This window comes from Mesocricetus auratus, unplaced genomic scaffold (assembly GCF_017639785.1).
Source record: "Mesocricetus auratus isolate SY011 unplaced genomic scaffold, BCM_Maur_2.0 Super-Scaffold_100008, whole genome shotgun sequence".
Taxonomy (NCBI): domain Eukaryota; kingdom Metazoa; phylum Chordata; class Mammalia; order Rodentia; family Cricetidae; genus Mesocricetus; species Mesocricetus auratus.
This window is the reverse complement of record NW_024429192.1, coordinates 47,896,862-47,921,263: the sequence shown is the minus strand read 5'-3', so window position 1 is coordinate 47,921,263 and position 24,402 is coordinate 47,896,862. Positions and strand designations below refer to the sequence as shown.

General features: G+C 41.1%; 1 protein-coding gene across 2 annotated transcripts in view; it reads left to right on the top strand.

Moving 5' to 3' along the window:
- Nucleotides 1-24,402, top strand: part of Ccdc191 (coiled-coil domain containing 191) — a 75,023-nt gene that overhangs the window by 28,497 nt on the left and 22,124 nt on the right. For both annotated transcript variants that reach the window (XM_040750798.1, XM_013116853.3), the window contains exons 7-9: nucleotides 1,097-1,247; nucleotides 13,079-13,269; nucleotides 21,002-21,251. In XM_040750798.1, the coding sequence (XP_040606732.1) occupies nucleotides 1,097-1,247; nucleotides 13,079-13,269; nucleotides 21,002-21,251 (592 nt within the window). The remainder of the gene's footprint in view (nucleotides 1-1,096; nucleotides 1,248-13,078; nucleotides 13,270-21,001; nucleotides 21,252-24,402) is intronic.

Below are 24,402 nucleotides of genomic sequence, written 5' to 3'. Positions count from 1 at the left end.
GCTAGTCTGAAGAGAGGAAAGGGAAAGGAGTTGCTACTCAGAGGAGAAAGGGTCACTGCTTCAGGCCATCAAACTCTTAGAACAGAGTAGAGGACACTTGTGTAAACAAAGGCTTTATGGGTTAGGCAGGATTAAGATATCTGCACAAAAGTCTTACAAGGTGGGGGGAGATAAAGAATTTTAACTCCTGTCCTTAAGTTTTTAGTATTTTATAGAAAAGACTCATACTTGATATTTCTAATCCCAGCACTCCTACAGCAAGATGGGTAGCAGAGACAGGACAGATACCCTGAATTAGAAATGCATTGGCAGAAACAAGAGAGACCCCGCCTCAAAACAAAGTGGAAGAGAACCAACTCCCACAAAGTTGTCCTCTGTCTCTGCCGTCTGTCTGTCTGCCTCCCTCCTTCCCTCCCTCCCTCCCTCTCTCTTTCTGTCTCTCTCACACACACTAATTTTTTTAGAAGGAAAAAGAAAATACATCTACATTACAGAGTACTTTGTAGATATTGGTGTTGGGGAAGTCCTGTGTATATGTCAATAAAGTACTGCTGGCCAATAGGGAATCTAGATAGGTGGGACTAGGAGTCCAGGATAACTCTGGGAATGAGAAACACAGAGTCGAGATGTGACGCCATGGGGTAGGAAGCCCGGAAACTTCTCCTGTAAGAGACATACTTAGATTAACAATTATGGGGTAATTACTTAAGTCAGAGCTAGCCAGTAAGAAACAAACAAGGCCAACAGCTTCATAATTAATATAGCCTCCTGTGTGTTTATTTGGGACTGATGCGGCTCTAGAACCAGGCTGGTGGGAAGGCTTTTCTCTCAAGGAAAAGCTTCTTTTTACATATTGGCAAACTGATCAATGTATAACTCAATAGTAAAGTCAATAGAAATGCTTCATTAAAGCGTCTTCTGGGCTGTTTGTTAAAGTACTTAATTTTATTTTGTTTATGTATTACAAAATAACAACGTTTTTTTTTTTCTAAGTCACCTTGCTCTGGAATAACCAGTGTTTGTTCATTCCAATACAGTAGGCTATAATTACTCATTATTAACTATAGTAACTATTTAAAAAAATTGTTACTAACAGAGAAAAAAAAAGACAAGAAGATTCTCAGAGGAATCCAGAAGAAAAAATGGTGGAAAGCGCTCATGTTCATCCGGATGAGGAAAAAGTTGCAAAAGAGAGAAAAAGAAAACTGAGAGAGTTATTAATCCGGACTTTCAAGGAAAATCACCAGGTGAGAATTACAGTGCCTCTCCACTCAGCATCCTGTAGCATAAATGACAAGAAGCTCCAGCAGAGATGGAATAACGTATTCTGGGTGTGGTAGGTTTTGCCCATTGTCTCATCTCTTCTGAGGCAGAAGGATCACTACAAGTTCAAGGCCAGCTTGGGCTACATAGTGACTTCAAGTGTAGTTGGAACTCCACGGTGAGAACCAGATCAAAAAATAAGACATAGTGTAGATGGAAGTTTCTGTCCTACTCAGTCCCAAAGCTGTTTAGTCCCAAATAAACACACAGAGGCTTATATTAATTATAAACTGATTGGCCCTGGCTCAGGCTTCTTATTGGCCAGCTCTCTCTTAATTATTAACCCATATCTATTAATCTATGTATTTCCACGTAGTCTTGGCTTACTAGAGAATGCCTAAGTCTCTTGCTTTCTCAGCAACTACATGGCGTTTGCCTGGAGACTCACTCTATGCGTTCCTCTTCCCAGAATTCTCCTACTTTGGTAGCTCCGCCTATACTTCCTGCCTGGCTACATCTTGCCTGTCCATTGGCCGAAACAGCTTTATTCTTCAAATAATAAGAGAAACATATATTCACAGCATACAGAAGGATATCCCCCATCACACAGAGAGAGGGGGAAGAGAAAATGCTAAGTCCATGAGAGCAAGAATGCTAAGTCATGGGGGGGGGAAGGAGGGGGAGAGAGAGAGAGAGAGACACTGAGAGAAAGAGACTAAGTCCATGAAAGTTCATCTTAAATGCCTAAACCAGCCCCACAGGTCAGTGTATCAAGTTCCCTTCTGGCTGCTGGCCTGGCCCACAGGTCAGTGTATCAAGTCCCTGTTCCAAGATATTCTTCCAATCTGTAGAGGTGTTAGGTGAGATCCCAGAGAATTGAGAGCTATGCTTAAGATTCCTTCTGAATAACGTCTTTGGAATAACTTTTTTTTCTTGATTTTTGAGACAGGGTTTCTCTGTGTAACAACCCTGGCTGTCCTGGAACTCCCTCTGTAGTTCAGACTGGCCTCGAACTCACAGAGATCTGACTGCCTCTGCTTCCCCAGTGCTGGGATAGCTTTTAACTACTGCCCTTGGGCTATCTTTGAGCACTGGGATTCTACTTTGACAGTCTTAAGGACATTTATGTCTGGGTATATAGATGGCGCAAGAACAAGTCAGTCACTTGCTGTTTTGTATCAAAAATCCAAACATGAAGACAACTGTGTCCCTTCTCCCACTAATGACTGGTCTGCCTTTTGTTTTTCCTTTCTTTAGAATAGTTTTTATTGAAATAATAACTAATGATTTTTCAAAGCTTTTAAATTTTTTTTATTCCCAAAGTGCTAGCATAGTAGATGGTTGAATAATCTGTTCAAGAAAGTTTTCTTAGTGCCACTGAATGAGGCCTATGTCCTTTGCACTCATAACTAACTTCATACTGACAAATACGTATGTGCTGTATCGGTTACTTTAGAATTGTGTGATCAAAGTGCCTGACAGGAACATGTGAAGAAGGAAAGCTTCTCTCTGAATGATGGCTTTAGAGAGCGCAGTTCATGATCCTAGGCACTACAGTAGAGCATCATGGCAGCAGGAACATTTGGTAGAGGACAGCTATTTACATCATAGAAGACAGGAAACAGAGCCAACTGGAAAGTGGCTAGAGATGTACCTTCAACATCTTGCCTCTACTGACTTATTTCTCCATCTAGGCCCCCCACTCCCCAAATTTCCAGAACCTCCCAAAATAGCACCACCGGCTATGGACCAAACATTCAAACCATGGGCCTCTGGGGACATCATATTCAAAGCGTAACAACTTCTCAGGTTATCTAAGCAGCTTTTTCAATGAAGAGCAATTGATTAAAATATGAATTAGGGATTATAACATTTCATATGAAATGAATTGTAAATGAGATGGTTGGATGAGAAAAGATAAATATGTATGTTTTATAGCCCCCACAACACCTACACCAGGGCCTTAGGCATTGCTAAAATTCATGAAAGTTAATAGGATGAGTACATAAATGAGTAGATTTAACAAGGGAAAAAAGAATGTAGGAAGTTGCTGAGGGAGCTTGATAAATGTAGGATTAGACTTATAAAGGCCCTGAAATCAATAACAGGAATTTGTGATATGGATAACTAAGATAAAAGGAAAAAAGGAGTCAACATGCGTTATTAAAAGATGGACATATTTTATGGTGACAGACTTGATGGATGGAAAGTTGTCATTATTCCAATATTAAAAATGTAATCAGAGTTTTAGTTTCAGAACTAGAAGGAAATATTAAGAGTTAGGGCTAGTATTTGAGAAAGACTTACAAGGACTCTTAGATTCTTCATCCTTCAAGAGATAGGTGTAATTAGTGTATGCTTCTAGAACAACAGGAAAGATTGCTAAGAAAAAATAGGAAATGGGCTAAGCATGGTGCTTCACACCTATCCCAGCACTTGGGAAGCAGGGGCAGATGGATCCCTGAAAGTCTGGTGTACATGTTGAGTTCTAGGACAGCTAGTGCTACACACACACACACACACACACACACACACACACACACACACACACACACACACACACACATATACACACACACACAGAGAGAGACAGAGACAGAGTCTGAAGAGGACAGGAGGACTGCCAGGGACATATACCATATACATATACATAAAACATACATGAAAAGAGGTCTAGAGAGATGACTCAGTGTTTAAGAGCATGAACTGCTCTACCAGAGGACCCAGCTTCAAGTCTCAGCACCCACATGGTGGTACACAACTGTCTGTAACTCCGGTTCTAGGGACTCCCGTACCCTCTTCTGGCCTCCACAGGCACAGGCTTGTAAGTGTTGTATAGACATATACTCATACACATAAAATAATACAAGAAACTAGGAGGAGAGCTGATATTCAGGGGCATCTTGAGGCAGCACAAGAAAAGCATACTGTGATAAGACATGTTCTTTAAAAATCTAATTTTTAAAAAATTTGCTTGGTTTTTTGAGACAGGGTTTCTGTGTGTAACCTTGGCAGTATTGGATCTCACTCTGTAGACCAGGCTGGCCTCAAACTCAGAGACCTGTCTGCCTCTGTCTCCCGAGTGCTGGGGTTAAAGGCTTATGCCACCATTGCCCAGCTCCTAATTTAAAATTTACAGTGGATTCTATTCTACAGTTTTAAAAAAATCCTGCCCAAGCAGTGATGGCACAATACTTTAGGGAGGCAGAGTTTCAGACCAACCTGGTCTACAAAGAGTTCCAGAACAGCCAGAGCTGTTACACAGAGAAAACCTGTCCTATGTGTTATAGGTATAATAAATATTTTAAATGGTACAATAACAAAACTAATAGCCCACCTAAACCTGATTGCTTTGTTTAAAAAGGACATGTCAGTATATTTGGAAGGTAAAAGTGACAACATTTAATGAATGATCCTTGTTTTGCCACCGATACATACATACATATATATATATATATATATATATATATATTGCTCATACATTATTGCTTAAGGTTCTATTTTGAAGGTTGATTTTGGTATACAGAAAAGTTACAAAAATTACCCATACAGTTTAAACCCCTGTCACCAGACCTTTCCAGTGTTGAGCAAGTCTAGTGATCAGTGTAGGAAATTGTTACCACTGAGAGAGACCCTGTTAGAACATCACCCACTTGGTGTATATAATTACTGATTTTATTCAGTGAGAGCTCACCAACACTTATTTTTCTCTGCGTTATGCTACTGTTTACTTTGTAGCTTGAAGCCTCCCATCTCGGCCTTTGAAATAGCAGGGTTTCCATCTCTGCCCTTTTAGCACGCTTCCATTCTTTTTCAAGCAATTTTTCATGGCGCCGCAAGACAGTCCAGGCTTATCTCATATTTTTTCCTGCCGCTCCAGGTTTATCTTGTACATAGAATCCTGGTCCCTTTTGTGAGAGAATGATCTTTAGAAACCAACCCTGCTGTTCATGCTGCTTCCAGTAGTGGGGGCTGTTTCTGTCCCTTCTTAGCACACACAAGTAGGAAGCGTATCTATGTCTACTAACCCATGCATGCTCACACCTGCTGTTTATGTCTGTCTGTATACATACTACAAGCATAATTCAGTACCTCTAATTCCAGTACAACAGTGTAGGGATGGGAGTCATGTTATTCCTCCCCTTCCCCTTATTTGTAATTTATAATCTGGACTGTCTAAATTTGTATTAATTGTTGTGAATTCATAATGATATTTTTAATGTAACCCAGGTGCCCCTCCCACATTGTAGCAGTTTCCCCTGACAGAAAGAAACGTGGCTCATTATATACATTCTATTGCCCTGTAGTTCAGACCTACTTTGCTCTAATGTAGTTTGAGAATTGCTAAGCCAAGAGCCGGGTGTGATGGGGCACACATGTTCAACACTGCAAAGGTGAGGTAGAAGAATCAGGAAGTCAAGGCCATTTCCTGTCAGGTAGTATGTCAGAGGCCTGCCTGGACTATGCAAACTCTGTCTCCCAAGCAACTATGGGAGCAAGTCTAACTACAATACAATATTGTGTATTTTTTACTTTTAGCCTTACAGTTTTCAGTCAAAATATTATTTTCCAACACTTGCTTAAGTTCTTCTTGTCCCCTTCAGTGTGACTGCATTATTTATTATGATATGGGTCTTGAACCTCTAATCTGGTATTTCTGCAGTGTATTCTGAAACACAGTAAATATCTACCTACATGACTGGAAATAGGATAATCTTTGTTAAGTTGCAGTATAGGTCTGGTTCTCAAGGAGTCCATTGTTGCCATCACCAGTCACAAGGTGAATGAGGAAAATGTCCTCTGACTCACAACAGGGTGAGATAACAGCCTCTGTACTCAGAATGTTTCACAGCACACACCTGATAGAACCACACAGATAGCATATTATTGTGGGGGATGGAGAGATGGCTTAGTGATTAAGAACACTGGCTGCTCTTCCAGGGAACCTGGGTTCAATTCCCAGCACCCACATGGCAGCTCACAACTGTCTGTAACTGCAGCTCCAGGGAATCTAACATCTGTACACTAATGCATATAAAATAAATTTAATATTCTTTTTAAAAGAAGAATATTATCAAGAAGACTTAAGGAATCTCTTTCTAGGAGTTGCTCCAGTTTAGGTGTCTATCATGTTTCATGCTTTGATTCTGTATTTTAGTTGTACCTCTAAATTCTTAACATTTCATTTGAGCCAGTTAATTAGTTAGTTAGTTAGTTAGTTAGTTAGTTAGTTAGTTAGTTAGTCAGTCTTGGCTTTTTTTTTTTTTTAACAGATTTTCACACCATGCCCAGTCTGGCCAGCAGCTTGCTATGTAACCCAAGCTAGGCTCACACTCAAAGCAATCTACTTGCCTCGGCTGCCCCAGTGCTAGTGGGTCATATAATTACTAGACTTCTGAGAGACTCTGGCTGCTCTTAGCAGTGCGCATGTTCAGATGCAGCACTCATCCTGCATCGTTCCTGCCAGTTTCCTCGGCTTCCCTTGAGTGCATCAGGAACTTGTTTTTGGATAGCGACTGTCCTATTTTCTCTTTGATCTGGCAGTGAAATCTCTTAGGGAGATTCAGCAATTCACATGTCATTGCTAATTAGCAGAAACAACATGGGATTAACTATGAAATTCTTAACACTGTTTGGAAAGTGCCTTCTTAATTCTCTATTCTGAAATACATTTTAGTGTAATAAGATTAGAAACTCTGTGATCCCTTCTGCTTGGGAAAGTGGCAGAGAACAATGGGACATAGGGTGATATTAGCCTAAATCTGCATTCTCTGGGGAGAAGGTTTTGATTTTCGTATTTGGTTAGGTTTTTCTGCTAGAGGATAAGATAATAATGACCCACAGGAATCATTGTTAATATTATGCCTGTGGCATAGAGCCTTCCAAAAATTCATCCTAAACTAGACCAAGAAAACATGGTGATAAGGGGGTGGGTGGGGACCTTGCTTTTTTTTTTCTTTCTTTCTTTTTTTTTTTCTGGCAGGATGCTGGAAACTGTAGTTAAGTACTTCATTTCTACAGCGTGGTTTCTTTCCAAAGATCTTACTGTTATCAGAATTCCTACAGAGAGCACTGAAGCAAAACCATTTGAAGTGACCAGCCACTGCCCTCTACAGTGTTGGGGAGGGGCCTCTTTGCAAATCAAACTGCAGCGTGAGAGAGATGCCAAGACCTATGTGAAGCATGCAAGGATTGGTGAAACTCCGCCCCCTAGGTTCATTGCCAAAGGCACTAACTATGTGAAATACATTTCCTAAAGTGTTTGAGACAATATTCGTTACTTTTATACAGTCAACTTTATAGAAAATTTCCCACTAAAATTTTATCAGTTTTGACATAGAGTTTTCTTTCTTGTCATTTTTCCTCATCTCACCCTATGAGTAACCCAAACTGCCAATTCGCATGAGGGAACCAGAGCGTAGAGCCAGTGTTGGGCCTTTTAAGGTGCCATAGGCCCAGAGATTGTTATTCTTCAGCAGTGTTTGCTCCTAGGGCTAGATCTCAAACCCAAGCCTCATACATTCCTGACAGGCACTCTACCAATACCTATTCTTCAATATGTTTGGTTTTGTTGTTGTTATTTGTTTTGTTTTTTTGAAAAAAAAGGTGATGATTAAATCTTGCTTTTAAAAATTAAAGGTAAAGCCGATGCCATAAGTCCAGGCCACTCTACACATTTCCGGTGAATATTTATAAAAATCTGTGGGTGGGGACAGTGGCATCATTCATTGTCTTATTGTTGGACCACGCTGAAGCCGAAACAAGCATGTGCCTCATATACTCTGAGATCAGGTGTGTTCTTAGCATGCTTTATGTGTGAGAGTGCCCAGGTCTGGAGAACATGAAGCAGAAAGTAGGGACTGAAGGAGGGATTCAGGCGTCTGAAAGGGAATGGGAAGGCCAGGAGGAGCAGTGACTTGTCTTCCCTAAAGATGTGGTGCTATCCTGATGTAGGGAAAGGAGCCCTGTCCTGTAGTGATCAGGCTGTAAGCTACATTGTGGTCAAGCTAACCAATTGCTTCCTTAAAATACTCCTTCTAGAACAATACAGAATAACTATTCAATAAATATAATGTTGTTGGTTGGACTTCTTAACAGCATGAAGAACTTACCAGACATCCTATGTCACCTCTACATATCGTCACATTTATGGGTAAAATGTCCCAGTGTCTGATGTCTGGTGCTTATTTTTAAACTCTGCAGGTGGGGAAAAGGTGCAGGAAGACAGATGGAGCCCTTGATTGGCAAAAGTGTTGATAAGTTGTAAAGTTGAGTGAAGGATTTTTCTTTGATTGTACTTTTGGATACACTTGTTAAATTTCTGAAACTAAGGACTGTAAAAAATATTTACAAGAAGAATGAAATTGAATATAGAAATGTTGCCTGGTAGAGGTGTTCAGATTTTGGGCCTCTGGAGTTTTCTGTGGCACCTGACAGCTTTCTTTTCTTTGAAGGGTGGGGACAAAAGGATGAAGTGTAGGAGGAGGACAGGTCATAGGGCATACTTTTCCATTCCAGAATTCAAGGTGGTCCCTCCCGCTGCAGACGCATGCTGCTGTGGTAAAGATCCTTTTGAAGCCCCAGGTTCTTTGTAGCTCCTGTGTGCCTTTTTCTTACAGTATGGGCCCTGAAGGAAAACAGGGCGTTGAAGATTTCTTCCAGTTGCAGCATGGACTGTCTGTTCCTTTCATAAAGGGAGCAGAAAGGAGTCCTTAGGGCGTTCATGGGAAGGCAACCTTCTTCCTGACATTTGAACCTCAGCCAAGTCCCCTAGACTACTGGTTGCACCACTGTTAGCCCCATTCAGCGAAAATAAATTGTAAACTTGTTGACATTTTTGTCCTCTTTACAATTCATTGTTTATTTTTCCATGACAGAGAATTTTGATGCAATTATCACCGAGCTTTCTGACAAAAGGGAAATAGCTGAAGAATTTTGATGAGTTACCCACTTCATTAATCAGAACAAGCATCTCTAGTGACAGGGTTAGAATTACAATGAAGATTAGATAGCAAATTGCTGTTCCACCTAGTGTCAATCATCTGCAGTGACAGCAGTGTGATTACACTTCAGGGAAGAGCTTTTCTTGCCAACAGAACGAGGGCAACTCCAGTGCAGGTAATAAATTTAGCAGGGTGGGCTGTCATTTCTTCTCTTGAGTGGAATCCTTAAAAACCAAATGCTGTCGTGTGGAAGATTTTAAGGGGAAGACAGCATTTCACTTTAAAACTTCCTCTCACATTGTAGTATTGTATTTGAAAAATCATTATACTTAGGTACAGCTCATCCCCACAGTGATTTTCCCTGGTTCACTTACCATACTAAGCCTATCACTGCAGCTTGATAAAGAGATGTTAGAAGCTAGGGGAGAATGTGTGATTATATTTGCAAACCATCAGCAAGAAAAACCACATACAGAGACAAATGCAGAAAGAAAGAAATGGAGAGAGGCCATGTTGGTTATATGTATAGTTAAAACTTTGAATTCTCTTGACTTAAACAGAATGCACTCCTCTTCCGATTTGAGTGTGCTTTTAAATAACTCTCGTTATGAAGAGCAGAGGGCTAGAGCACCATTGTAGTTCTAGACCAGTGTTTCTCAACCTGGAGGAAGGTCTCAACTCCTTTGAGGAAGGCATATCTGATATTTACATTACAATTTGTAACAGTAGCAAAATTAGTTGTGAAGTAGCAACAAAATAGTTTTATGGTTGGGGGTCACCACAATATGAGGGTCTTAGCATTAGGAAAGTTGAGAACCACTGTTCTAGACTGTGAATTGATTCACAGAAGCAGGCAATTTACTGGGACTACAGAGGCTGACCTTTAATCCTCATTGTCACCTTGTCTGGATGTAGAATCACCTAGGAGACACACCTGGTAGGGGGTTTGCAGAGAGGTTTATCGGAAGAGGGAAGAGGCATTGTGAACTGTCCCAACCAAATCGAAAGGAGAAAGCCAGCTTAGATAACATTCATCCCTTCTTGCCTCCTGACTGTGGGCACAATATGGCTTACTGCCCCTACTACTGCAACTGCTGCTACACCATGGTAGCTGTCCTCCTTTCCCTGCCATGATAGACTATACCCTTGGACCTAGCACACAAATAAGCCCTTCCTTAAATTGCTTTTGCCAAGAATGTTGTCACAGCAATAAGAAAAGTGACTCAAATCAGAGTGAAGGGAACAAATAGATGGTATCTGTGCAAGTGTGCCACTTGTCCCTTCTAAGTTAAATGAGAGGACTATAAAGTATATTCCTTTCGCCAGTGTTTCCTGAAGCACATTTATCAGACTTGCATTTACCTAAATAATGTTCACTCTGGATCAAGAATAACTAAACAGCTATCCTCGATTCATTCTTTATTTTTAATCAAAATTTTAATGAGATTGCTGTTGAGTAAGCAGGAAAAAAACCAATAGCAAGTTTATTTATTTGTTTATTTTTGGTTTTACGAGACAGGGTTTCTCTATATTGTTTTGGAGGCTATCGGTCCAGCCCTGCCTCGAACTCACAGAGATCCGCCTGCCTCTGCCTCCCGAGTGCTGGGATTAAAGGCGTGAGCCACCACTGCCTGGCTGCAAGTTTATTTCAATAAAGCAGTATTCCAGGAGCCTGTCGATGAGCTGTTGTTAATTTCTGCACAGTGAACCGGGCGGTGGTGGGATTAAAGGTGTGCGCCACCAACACCTGGCTCCTTCCTCTTTTTATAACCCCTTCCAATGTATTTGAGTTGAGATTCTAGAAAATGTGCCCTCATTTGAAGTAATATAAATAGGATAAGGGCTTTGTTTAGGTTGTTTGTGGTTTCTTTTGACAAGATATTATAATAGTGTATGTTTATCTAAGTGGGAACATAGCTGATAACCTGTGTAGAAAAAAATGATTCTGGCCAAGTAGTATACTTCCAAGAAGTCTAGCTTATGTTTCTTTATATCTTTATTCATCTTTTAATTAATTAATTTATTTATTTATTATTGTGCGTGGGCACGATGTATTTAGGTGGGCATACATGTAAAAGTCAGAGGATGTTCTGGTTAGCTTTGTTGTCAGTCTGACACACCTTGAAGAATGGACTCCATCAGATGGCCAATGGGCATGTCTGTGAGACATTTTCTTGATTGCTGACTGATATAGTAGCACACTCTATTATGGATGGTACCATCCCTAGGTAAGTGTGCCTGGGTGTAATGCAGAAATATTAAGCTACACAAAAGGGGATAAGAATGTGAATCTGGATGGAAGCCAGTAGTTGGCATCCCTCCATGTTCTCAGCTTCAGTTCCTACCTCCCAAGGTCCTGCCCCCAAGTTTCTGCCTTGGCTTCCCTCAATGATGGACTGTAACTCGTAAGCCACAGAAGGCCTCCCTTCTCCAAAGTTGCTTTCAGTCATGGCATTTATGACAGCAACACAAAACAAAGTAGCGCTGAGAACAATTTTGTGTAGTCAGTTCTGTCCTTTTGGGGGGTTATAGCATGGAACTCATGTTGTCAGGCTTGCAGGATAAGTGCCTTCACCAACTGAGGCATCTCACTGGCCCCAGCCTTTTATTTCTGTTTCCTGTTTTCCTATAACCTTCCAAAAGTAGAGATTGTTTCCTCAACAACTTTGTTTAGAGTTCCCAAACTGAAACACAGTGGCAGGTGTTTAGTAAATGTTGAAATAGCATCCTTTAAGTAGTTTTACAAAGAAGAAAACAGTGAATCAGGCTAAAGTCTTTGAAACCCATCCTTCCCGTAAAAGCCACTTCCTGTGATGTTGCTTTCTCCTTGATATCACACTTGGAGCTCCTCTCTGGTTTGTCGTCCCCACTTAAGGGTCCTATTCCCTTCTCTCGGGAGTGCCACAGTTTTGTGGGAGACAATAAACTTGAGATTCTCATGAAGTGGTAACCACCTTAGCTGAAGACTGCACAGCTTGCCCTGGAATAGTGGGAGGAGCATTACAGTTGGGGGAAGAGTTGGCCACAGGACCAGGGAAATAAGTACTGAGAGGGCAGCAAGGGGCAGAAAAGAAAGACAGCAGTTAATATGAAGAGATAGGAAAGTGTGACATAGTGTTTTTGGTGTTGAGACTAAGGGTGATGGTAGATTGATCTAGAAAGAAAGAACAGCATGTTTTTATGAGGACAGGGTATATAGTCAAGCCTGAGTAGCGGTGGCTTTATCCTTAGACCTGAATCATGAATGAAGTATGCCCTGGGGACTTTGTTAGGGTGGTAGACCTTGTCTAATTTGCTGTTGTCTGCATAGACACAGGATGATCTGGACATCTCTCGGCCTGTTCCTCAAAATCCCAATAATGTGACTAGTAGTAGCCCTGCTAGGCTTGTCATTTTTAGTTGCCTTGTTTTCAAAGAACAGAGGCACCATTCTGTGCCCCTGAGAACTCCCATGCTCTCTCATGGAGGACAGGAGTGGTGCTCAAGGCAGGATTGAGCTAAAGGCTCACTATTTGAAGCGCCAAGACACATCCTAGCTGGGCAGGTCATTGGAAGCAGCTCTCCACAGGTCTCTAGTTATGTCTACAATATGACCTGCTATCCCGGTTACCATGGGACCAGTGCCTTGTAATGAGAACTGAGTATTTTAGTTTAAGTCATGAAGCTGTGGTTGCCTCTGATGCCTGACTTAAGTACTTCTCAACCCTATAAGCATGAAAGAATTGAGCTTTGTTCCATTCTGTCAGAATCACAGGTAATAAGATTTGTTAAAAAAAAATGTGATAGGAAAATCTGAGGACAGGACTGTCAATGTTGCATATTTGAAACACAAAAGCTAATTGGTGGTGATTTTCCAAATATTTCCACTTCAGTGTCAAAAACGATATTTCTCTGCCTGGCATAAGCTGATTCTGGACCATAGGATTAACCTGGGAAAAGCTGGGACCCTTTCTGACTGGAAGCTTCAACTGAAGGTCCTGCGAGCCTGGAGAGACCATACACGATCCCAGAAGTTGGAGAGGGAGACCCGAGCCTTGGAAAATGACCTTAGGGAAGAGAACAGGTACATTATTTAGATTCTTTGAAAATCCTTCTGCTGTGCTTATTATCTAGAGTGTCTTCCCTCTGATGAGTCCAGAAACCAACTCCAGAAACCCTGTCCACCAGATCAGCTATGATACAGTGATCTGTTCTCCTGTGTTACCCCCAGCTAGAAAGACTTAACTGAAAATTAGAAACAAAGTGATTATCTGATTAAAATGTACTGATGAAGTCCATTCCCTTTGTGTAAAGAAAGATTGGACTTCCATTGCTAATGAACAGCTCTGTACCTTGTACCATCTCACAGTTCTGAAGAGGGAGTTTGTTTTAAATGCCAATAATTCTCATTGATAGAATTGCTGTCTGCACATAGAATGTTAGTTAAGGACGCAGGGAACATCCATCTGGGAGGACCAACCTGCCAAGAGTGATTCCTCCCAGACTGCTGTCTTTTGTTTCACACCTCATTTAGAGGTTTCTAACGCTTTTATATCAAATCCCTCTTTGCTGGTGCTGTGTCACACAAAACGTATTGTCAAATAAAGCTTTTTTAAATTTCATTATCTTAAAATTAAATACATTTTCTCTTTTCATTTCCAAGTTTAACTTTGCATGGTGTGTGTGTGTGTGTGTGTGTGTGTGTATGTGTGTGTGTGTGTGTGTGTGTGTGTACGTGCACGTGCATGTACATGCTATTTTTGCTTTGTTGTTGCTTAGTAGTGCTGGCTCTGGAACCCAAGTCTTTGCATATTTTACTACTGGGCTACATACCCTCAGCCCATCACATTTTTATTCTAGAATCAATGTCACTGAAGTAGAAGGAGCCATTATGTTCTTATGTGTAATCATTACTGACAACACTGCCATTCATCCAGAAAGCAAAATGAAGTGAATGGTGTGTCGAAGAATTGTTACGTTGAAAGGCACAGCTGTGCAACCTGATGATGGCGTCAGACCTGGGAGGTTATGTAGGTGGGCACATGAGGCTATAGAGGCATTAGGCACATGGTCCATTGTCCTCAAAGGACTCAGTTATGGGAGAAAAACAGTATATAGAGACAGGGCAGGTGTTTTGCATATTGTATAGTGAGGAATATGTTCCCTTCTGCTGCTAGGACCAAGACAGAGTGAAATGTCACTGGCCAGGCAGGTGCCTCAGACTGTGTAGAGCAGGTTTCATCAGGATGGAAGTGTAGCCTTCTGGTTTGGCTGGAGGTAAGCATGTGACCTTCAAGTCCATCAGCTTTTGAGAAGCTATCCAGCTTGCTTGCTTGTTTTCTCTCTTCTTTGTTTTTAATTTGTGTGTTTGTGTGTGGACCCACGTGAGTATATGTGTATTACATGTATGCAGAAGCCTGTAGAAATCATAAGAGGCCATCAGATTCCCTGGAACTGGAGCTACATGGTTGTCAGTTCCGGGAACTAAACTTGGATTCTTTGAAAGAGCAGTAAGTGCTCTTCTCTTTTGAGCCTCTCCAGCCGCCATGGAAAGCTTTACATTGCCAGGACAAGGAGTTTAGGTATAGTTTGTTATCAGGTGAATTTCTAAAGCTTCTCAAGCAGGAGGATGACTCTTTTGGACTATATAGCGGGGTACATCTTCAGTAGAAAGGGCCAATGGAGAGAACTCATTTAATCTGTTTCCAAACATCCCAGGATCTCATGACTGGTGTAAGGACTGGGGTGACAGCCTACAGGAAACTGAGTGATGGGGGTAGAGGGCTTGCTGGGTAAAGACTGTAAACTGGAGACATTGTAAGGGTACAGAGTGGAAAGTGAAATGTTAAAGTTAAAAGCCGCCTATAAGACTTGCATGCCAGAAGAAACTTGTAGAAGAAAAATCTGGAGAACTCAGGATTTCATTCCAATTAAACAGTTTAAATATAAAGGCACTAAATGGAGATTTCATAATAGTATAATGTGCCAATTTTTTTTTAAGATCTCAGAACTTTTAGTCTGGTATCTAAATTATTTTCAGGTATCTATTTTTAAATGTTCACAATGGGTACTAAGATTGTTTTAACAGTTAAAGTTAGAAAATATTTAACTTACAATACTTTTTTTTACTATAAAGCTTTAGAACAAAAAATACCCTAGAGCAGGATGACACCCTAGGATTGTCAGATCCAGCCCCTCATTTCACAAATGAGGAAAAGAAAGCCCCGAGAGTAGAAGTGCCTCTCACAAAGCCAAGTGGAGCGAGTGTGGGAGGAGAGCCTTGTCCCTGGGGTGCCTGTCCCAGACAGTACTCCCTCCCAGTTAAGACAGACAGCATCTTGGTCATGGTTTCCCAGGCTAACCATGAGTTTCTGCCATGTTGCAGTTTGCTTTAGATTGTGATGTGAGAACTATGAGTAAGGATTAACAAGTGTCAGGTTATCTGAGAAAGGAGTGAGGCAGAGGACCTGTTCCTGCAGCCCCTTCTGAGTCCCCGGCCCTCTATGTGTTGAATATTGTCCTAGAATCTGTCTTAGAAAACTCAGACCTGGACCATCTTCGTCGTGCCCAGCGAGGTTTCTCCGCATGCCTTGGTGGACAGTGACTACATTGATAGCTGAGCCAGTTAGTGAAGGAAGGCTCAGTTGGCTTCCTTCCCTGCAATTTAACCAGATGGGATCTTTGTGCTCTGGTGAAACCCATGGCTGGGTGAGAGCCAGTGGTAGAGTGGACTTACTGTTCACCTGGTGGCAGGACACAGGTCATGCTGTGGCTCATCACAGGATGCTGTTGAAACCACTTGTCTGTGATTCCGATGTGAGCTGAATCCACATCCCTGGTTTCTGCACCCACAATGGTTTTGTCCCCTGAGGTTTTTCCTCATGGTCTGCTTCCCTGAAGGGCTCAGCCTTGTAAGCTATCTTCAGTTCTTCCCACTCCTCTCCAGAGCAACAACAAATCCCTCTGTTCTCATTCATAATGTAGTATCCTCCTTGGCTTTCTGAGCCTGTGCGCAGTCTCACCTCCGCTCCAAGGGTTCATCCACTTATCCTACAAATGCATCTTGCTTTCCCTAATAGGCATTGTGGTCGCTCTATTTCCATCCATCTCTTTTCTTTCAGAAGTAGTGAGTGTGCTGGGTGTGATGGTGCATGCCATCCTTGCATATGGGAAGAGAGGGCAGGGCAATCAGGGACTAAAGGTCGACCTGGGTGTCAAATCATAAGATGGGGGGGGGGAAGGTTATTGTGACTAATGGTTTCAGTAAATTTCAATAAAATATCATACTATAATTTCAACATAACAAACATTTCTAGATTCATTTGCTTAGGTAATGTCATAAAACTTCATTACTTACACATTTGATGTGATGGTATTGAAGTTTTAACTGTCAATTTCCTTAGCATATTCGCTTGCACAAGTTGGATGCCTATCTATGACTCCTCTCTCCCTTCTTTCTTGGGTTTATAGGCAGCTCTACGGGGAAATGGGAATAAGCAGGGTGTGATTGCAGTATCGTCTGCTGACTCTTCTTGAGTTCTGTTCCCCTGCTTTCCTGGACTTTCCAATGAAGTACCTGTCCTAGTGCACCAACCCCCTTCTACATTCTCTGTCATTTCTCAAGCCCCCACTTCTTTGTTCCTAGAGTCCTTGATTGTCCAAATTCTTCACTCCTAACACTTCTGCGTTCGGCCTTCTTTGGGAAATCATATACAGAGCACTTCTGTTAATCGTGTTCAGTTGCCTTCCCCTCTGCACCCACGGGGGTTCCCAGGTGAGTGACCAAAAGCCACGTGGCATATGCATCTGTGGAAGCTCCTAATGAGACTGTCAGAGGCCCAGGCTTGCACTGCCTGGTTCACTTCAAAAACTCCTTTAAACAAAATTGTCTTAGATTCCCTATTTCCCTGGGGCTACCTACTACATTATTGAATGCATTAGCTTGCTCTTTCCTGTTCCTGCCGAAGCTGCTCGTCCCAAATGCAGCTGCTCCTGTCACTGTTGTGGTCTGCATCAGATCACTGGCATATGGTGATCTATCCTCTCCCATTCCCTTCTGAAAAACTGACACGAGGCCAGTGAGGGGGCTCAGGCGGTAAAGGCACTTGCCATCAAGCCTGATGACCCGAGTTCCATCCCCAGAACCCACGTGGTGGAAGGAGAGAACCGACTCCTGCAAGCTTTCCTCTGACCTCCACATGCCCACTGTTTAACCCCCACCCAAATAAAGAAATGTAGACCTTAAGACGTGGGTTAGATATCCAAGAATCTTGCTGTAAGATAGCATTACTTTATGTGTGGATTTCAGTCGATATTTTAGATTTTGTTTTATTTATTTAAAGTAACAAAAGAAAAAAATCGTTTGAAGGCTAGACACTGTAGAGTTCTCAGCACCCTTTCTGGGGAAGAATTGTGGCTTAGAGACGATCAGCCACTTGCCCACCATCCCAGATCTGCTTGAAGTTCTCTGGACTTCAAGGGTCTACATTACACCACCTCCACTAAAGCACTGTTAGAGGTGTTGATCCAGGACAGCACGGTTCACACTTGAATTCTTGTTTAAATCGTTCCTGTTTTGTACTCTTAGGTCTGCGGAAACAGCCTTTCTTTGCAGGCAGTTATGTAATTATGATGATCAATTTATACGCTCTTGCTAGAAATGTTCTGAGTTAGCTCACAAGCATACTGGGACAGGTTGTTTTCCATAAGGAACTCTGTCCTTCTTAATGGTTCCAGGGAACTGGGTCTCAAGCCTTTTCTTCAGGTGAATTTACCTAAGCGATAGCATCTCACTAAGGTTTTAGGAAACTGAGGTGATTTCACTCCCCCCTTCAGAACTAGCTATATTTTTAGTGCAGTCTTTTAAAAAGTATACAAGTTGGTTCTTATGGGATATTGTCACTGTGCCAAAATGAAGCGCAGAGCAGCAGGCATGGAAACAGCCTCTCTTATTTCAGTGTCTGTCTCTGTCCTTCCACCTTAGCTGGCAAACACGGAAGTCCTGTCTGCATTCCAGAGTTTCTGTGCAGCATGGTAGAGGACTCTCAGCACTATCTTCTCACTCTCCTACCTTCTCAATCTTGATGGGGTTATAGAGATGGTTTTCTCTTTGTCTTTCATAGTATCTAAAGAATTGAACTGAAGGTCAAAGCCCAGTGCTGCTTTGGGCTGTTGATGCTGTGAAAAATGATGTTAGCACACCAGGTGCCTCTCTCACCCATCTCTCTTGAGAAAATTGATGTAAATTGGATTTGACATTAATCAGACTCAACAGCAAGCATCTTCTGTCCTAAAACTATAGGTTTTTTTCTGTCTCCTTGCTTAGCTTTTGTAGCTTTCCCCGATACTTAACTTATTGCCTGGTCTAAAAATTGTATCAAGGCAGTCTTGTTAGGCAGTTTATTTCCATTATAGTAAAATACGTATGTTTTTATTATGACTTACAGTATACTTTTAGTATAGAAACTATCTGCCAGTCCCCAATTATTTGCCAGCCATCATCAACTTTATATTCAACCATTATTAAGATCAATTAAGTATAATGATATATACTGTTGGAAAATGTCCTGGTCAGTACTCTGCGGCTGTAGCAGAGTAACATAGGCTGAATAATTTATGAACAATAGAGGTTTATTTGGTTCCTAGATCTGGGGACTTAGAAACCAAGAGCATAGCACTGGCATGACTAGGGCAAGCTAGCACACACTGGACAGACAGGAGCCGGGCTCCCATGGTTTTCATTGATAACCCAGATCCAAGACAAGAAAGATCATCAGTCGGTCTGCCCCCAGGGGCAGAGCCTTCATGGCCTGATTAGCCATTTTCATGTTTTGACTGGTAGATAAGCACTTACAACCCTGAGCTATGATCCCCAGCTTCTCAGTTACCTTTTCAGAGCTCTGCTTCTTCATAATGTTACAGTTCAGTCTCCACATTTTTAGAAGGTGTGATGAAATCATGGCAGTTGAGGTGCTTGTATCTCATGACTGGATTAGAAATAGCAGTACATTTCTGGTAGCAAAGGGAACTACTACTACTATTACTACTATATTTTAGTTTCATTTAAGTTTACATATAAACTTCTATAATAAGTTGCGGTGTCACATTTTTAACTGTAGGTAACCATCAGAAGTCATGTAAACATTTTTCTAAAACTAGAAATGGGGGCTGGAGAGATAACTCAGCAGTTAAAAGTGCTTGAGGCTCTTGTAAAACACCTGGATTCAGTTTGGGGCACCCTCATGTGGGGTGTCACAACCTTCTGTAACTGCAGTTCCAGAGGGATCTGGCATCCTCTTCTGGCATCTGTGGGTACTGCATCCATGCATGCATATGGTCTGAAAATGCATGTACATGCAGGCAAAACAGTCATATAATATACAAAAGTAAACAAGTTTTTTTAAAATGTCTAGAAATTTTCTCCTTATTCGCTGACTTAAATGGTTATGATTTTCCTCATAGGACCCCAGAGTGTATGTATAATGTTTAATAGAAAGAGTTATGGAAACAGTGCTGTAGAGAGAACTTAGGTTTACCAAATAAAATCAAGAAGGCAAATAAACAATATTGGATTTTAAGTCTCCAAATGGACACCTGGTGCCACATAATCAACCACATAATAAGTTCCAAGGTCACAAGGATAGATTCAGAAAACCTCTAGTCTTGAATCCTGTGTGTGTGTGTGTGTGTGTGTGTGTGTGTTGTCTGTGCAGACATGATGTTCACATGTGTGTAGATGGAGACCCAAGGTTGTGTCAGGTGTCTTATATTGCTCTTGGCCTTATATATTGAGTCAAGGTCTCTTGCTGAAGTCAGCATGCTAGCCAACTTGATCTAAGGATTCCTCCTTTCCATTTCCTGTGTTTTGAGATTACAGACAGACTACCACACCTACCTGATATTTACCTGGCCTCTAGGGATCTGAACTCCAGTCCACACAGTTCCAAGGCTTGAATCCTTGATCAGTTTCCACCATGATGTCTCCTGGGGATGATTCCCATGAAGAAATCAATAATGTCCACTCCCAACTCAAACCAGCCAGGGTCACTGTTTATGAAGGTTCTAGGAGCCTGAAGGAGCTCTTTCTTAGGTGATGGTTGAGCTCCCTGAGCATGGGAGCCTGGCCTGTGCCCTTCATATGTGTTTAGTGTTTAGCTAATGTTTTCACAGCAGTCATTCATAGAGTTTAGAGCTTTAGTCCTCTTCAGTGATCCTCTCCCTGGGCTGGACTTTACCAGGATCACCTTCAGGGTTTGACTTAGACTTTGATAAGTCTTTTTGTTGCTTGTTTGTTTGTTTGTGTGTTTGTTTGAGACAGGATTTTCTCTGTGTAACAGCTCTAGCTGTCCTGGAACTTGCTTTGTAGGCCAGGGTAGGGTAGCCTCAAACTCACAGAGTTCCATCTGCTTCTGCGAGTGCTAGGATTAAAGGTGTGCATCACCACCACCCAGTGATGAGTCATAATTATTGGCATCGCAGGGTGATATGACTAAGTTATTGCGTTTTCTCCTAACCTACCTGCCTAAGATTTCCACCCCTGCCTGAATCTCTAATGCATTCTTCTTTTCAAAAGAGTTACATGTATATATAATGTAAACTAATATGTCTTATTGGGAAGATAGAACAGTACAATTGATTTTTCTTCTTAACGGTGATGCTGAGACGTAAGTCATTTCATTTAGTTTACTATGACATGATAACATTCCAGGAACTTCTTTGACCTCATGTTTCATTTGTATTATCCGCTAGCACTATAAATGGCTGCTTCTTCTTCTTCTTCTTCTTCTTTTTTTTAATGGATGTACTTTGTCTCTTAGAAAACAACAGCTCGCTACTGAATTTAACCGGAAACAAGTTCTTCGATACTGCTTTGCCGAATGGCAGCGTTGGCATGGTTCAGAAGTTATAAAGAGGGAGCTGGCTCGAGCAAAGGAGCAAACTAGGAAGAAAATGGATGCGCTGCTGAAGGCAGCCTCTCTCGGGAAACTCAATGTTAATGGGTCACCCGGTATCCATCTTCTTGCAGAGGCAACAGCTGTGGTGGACCAGCCAGCAGGAAGTGGAGAGGTACACTGTTCCCTTTGTTTGAGCTTCATGTTTATTATGGATTTACATCTGAGCATTGTACTCTTACAGCAGCTGAAATCAGTATGCCTTGTCTAGGATATGCAGAGGTTAGGGCTGCTACAGAACACAGGGGTTACCACTCAGGCTGTGACTACTTCCTTGACTGGAATTGTTTAATAGTCATACATCAGTGTTGGGCTAGCTGACAGTTGGTAAGGACATGATACAGAGGATTTCATAACAGCTCAGTGAAAGACCTTTGAAAAGAGATGGGTAAAGAAAACTTGCTAACAACTCTTGATCTTCATACATTTTTTGATAAACCTGTGATCTAATACATTCTTAATTTTTTTCTAATAAGAATAGTAGTTCATACTAATTGTGACTATTTGGTGGGAGAAAAATCAGCAAGAATTTATTTTTTAAATCCAGTGGTGATGGTATATACCAGTAATTGCAATCTCCAAGTCAGCCTGGGCTGTTTAGTGAGTTCAAGGCCAGTCTCAATAAACAACCAAGTCTATAATTCCATTACCTGGGGGTAACATGGAAGTAGAGTTATCGACTCTTTTCTCTGTTGAGTCATATATAAATTGTTATTGTTAATATTTTATTTAGCTTTAAATTTCCCTCAACCAGGTCACTGAAGAAATCTAGCCTGCCGTAATCAGGAAAAGGAAGGCTTGTTATTTTGTTTCTTCTTTCCTTCCTTCCTAACTCATTCCCTCACTCCCCTCCCTTCCTTCCCCCCCCCCTTTGTTTTTGAGACCTGGTCTCATATAGTACAGGCTGGTCTAAAATACACTGAGTAGCAAAAGTTAGCCTTGAACTCCCAATCATCTTGCCTTCACTTCCTAAGTGTTGGTATTATGCAATACTGTTCTGTGGGGTTTGTTTCTTTGATTGGTTTTTTAAAAAAATATGGACATAACTATTTAATTCCCTATAAATATCTTTTGAATTTCCTAAATAGAACATGGGCATTTTTATATTATTAAATATACCTTAACCAAAGTTCTTCATTAAAAGTATCTCTCAGAACTAGACCTATTTATCAGAATTTCTGGGAATGGGTAACTTTAGTTCTACAGGTGAACTTGATATCTACTTTGGTTATAGACTACAGTTCTCTGCCACCATTTTGTACTGCCTACATGACATTCTGAGGTGAACCTAAACTAGAAGTTGTTTAACTCACAGATGACTGAAATTTAAGTTTTCAGTTTGTCACTATTTCAGTGTTCACTGAACATCCCAGTAGTAACTAAGTCTTTGCATATATGCATAATGCTTTACTTAGGGTAAATATTTTAAGAAAGAATGCATATTCTATTTTTATCTTATTTTATCTTGTTTCTTTATCATTTACATTTTTATTGCTAGTGAAGTTAAGAATTTTTATATTGCCTATATATAAACATGGATTTAAGAAGATAGGCATAAGTAAGTCACCTCTTAGTACATCTGTTCATTTTTCTACTTGTGTATGTATCTACTTTATTTACAGGAGTTCTTTATACTTTTAGGAATATTGATACTTACATTATTGTGTGTGCTGCAGACCTTTTGTCCACTTGGCCATATGTAGTGACCAGTCCCCCATTTTAGCAGCCATTACAGGCTAACACGTGCTTGCATGACCTTGCGGCTCCTGTCCTGGTCACTAGGAGATCAGATCCCCTACCCCTAGACACTCCCCTTACGCTGCCCTTTAAGGTCCCTGCCTCAAGGTTGCTTGGGGTCTTTCTCCAGCCATTCGCCATGGTGGCGGTGAAGGGCTCTAGCTAATGGGGTTAGCTTGTTAAACATCTAAAATAAAAGACTCTTTGCTTTTGCATTGAAATGGGTCTCTTGGTGATTTGGGGGTTCAGAATTTGGGCACAACACATATGCCTTTTTGGTTTGGTTTGGGATTTGGTGCTGTGCACAGCTGTTCGTTTTTTTATGAGGTCACGCCTAACAATTTTTCCTCCTTTGTTCACATGCCTTAGGAGATACTCTGCCTCCACCCTGCTCCAAGTGCTGTTAAGTACTTAACTCACTCACATAAAATTAAATTGGGCACCTGAGGGTCTCGACCTTGCTTTATACCCTGATTACTGTGAGCAAGCAGGCTGGCTTTCATTTAAGCGAACTCTCAGTAAAGATATGTAGTAAGAATGCTCATGGGGTTTATGTAACATTCTGGGCCCTTCCCCCAGGCATTTTATCTACTTTATATCAGCTAGGTAATTTCATCTCCATTGAAACCCAGAAAAGATTTATATCTTAAGAAATAGCTGAATGGAACCTTTTTTTTCTTACCAAGTTCTACTGTTGTTACCTTTAAATGAAAAAAGTCAGAATAATACTTTTCCTGTGTAAAACAAAAATTACTGTATGATATATATATATACATATATATCAGGAAAAATATATATATTTCAGGGAAAAAGCCTCCAAGTATATAAAACAAAGAAGAAAAAGTTTTATCAAGCAAATAATTTTGTGGAAAAAAAAAAAGAACCAAAGAGAACAAGTGACTAAAATAGACCTTAAGGTTCACAAAACAAACTCCCATCTTTTCTGGGATGTACAGTGAAACATGAACAAATGAAATGCCTTGAAAGATTTCAAATTTATCCATTAGCTAGTAGGTGATTTCCCCCTGAGTAGGCCAGGCTGTGCAGTTCTCTTCCAGTGAGTACAAACTGTACCACTAAGCTTTTATTTCATTCTCCTGTTTCTGCCTTCAGAAGTTACCATAATCCAAAAGAAACCTTGTTGCTATACTCAAGGCTTTTATGCAGTCTTGCTGGGCTAATAAGGGGTCATTACCACAAGGTTTAAAAGCGCCTAAAACATCCACCCTGCTTGATGCTAAATTACATAAGCAGGTGTTCTCATGAATAAATGTCCACTGACATTTCTAAAATAAAAGGTTGTTTTTAAAAGTCTTTAACATGTCAGAGTTTCCAAGTATCACACCTCTCACTTGAGCTAAGTCTTAGAAAGCATTTCCATCATCATGGACAATACTTTTGCGGATGATACCCTGTTAGTGCTGAAGGCTTCTAACATGGGACTGCTCATGTTAGTGCTGAAGGCTTCTAACATGGGACTCCTCATGGCTTTTCCTGTTTATGCCATTGCAGAAGCAGAAGTAACCGAT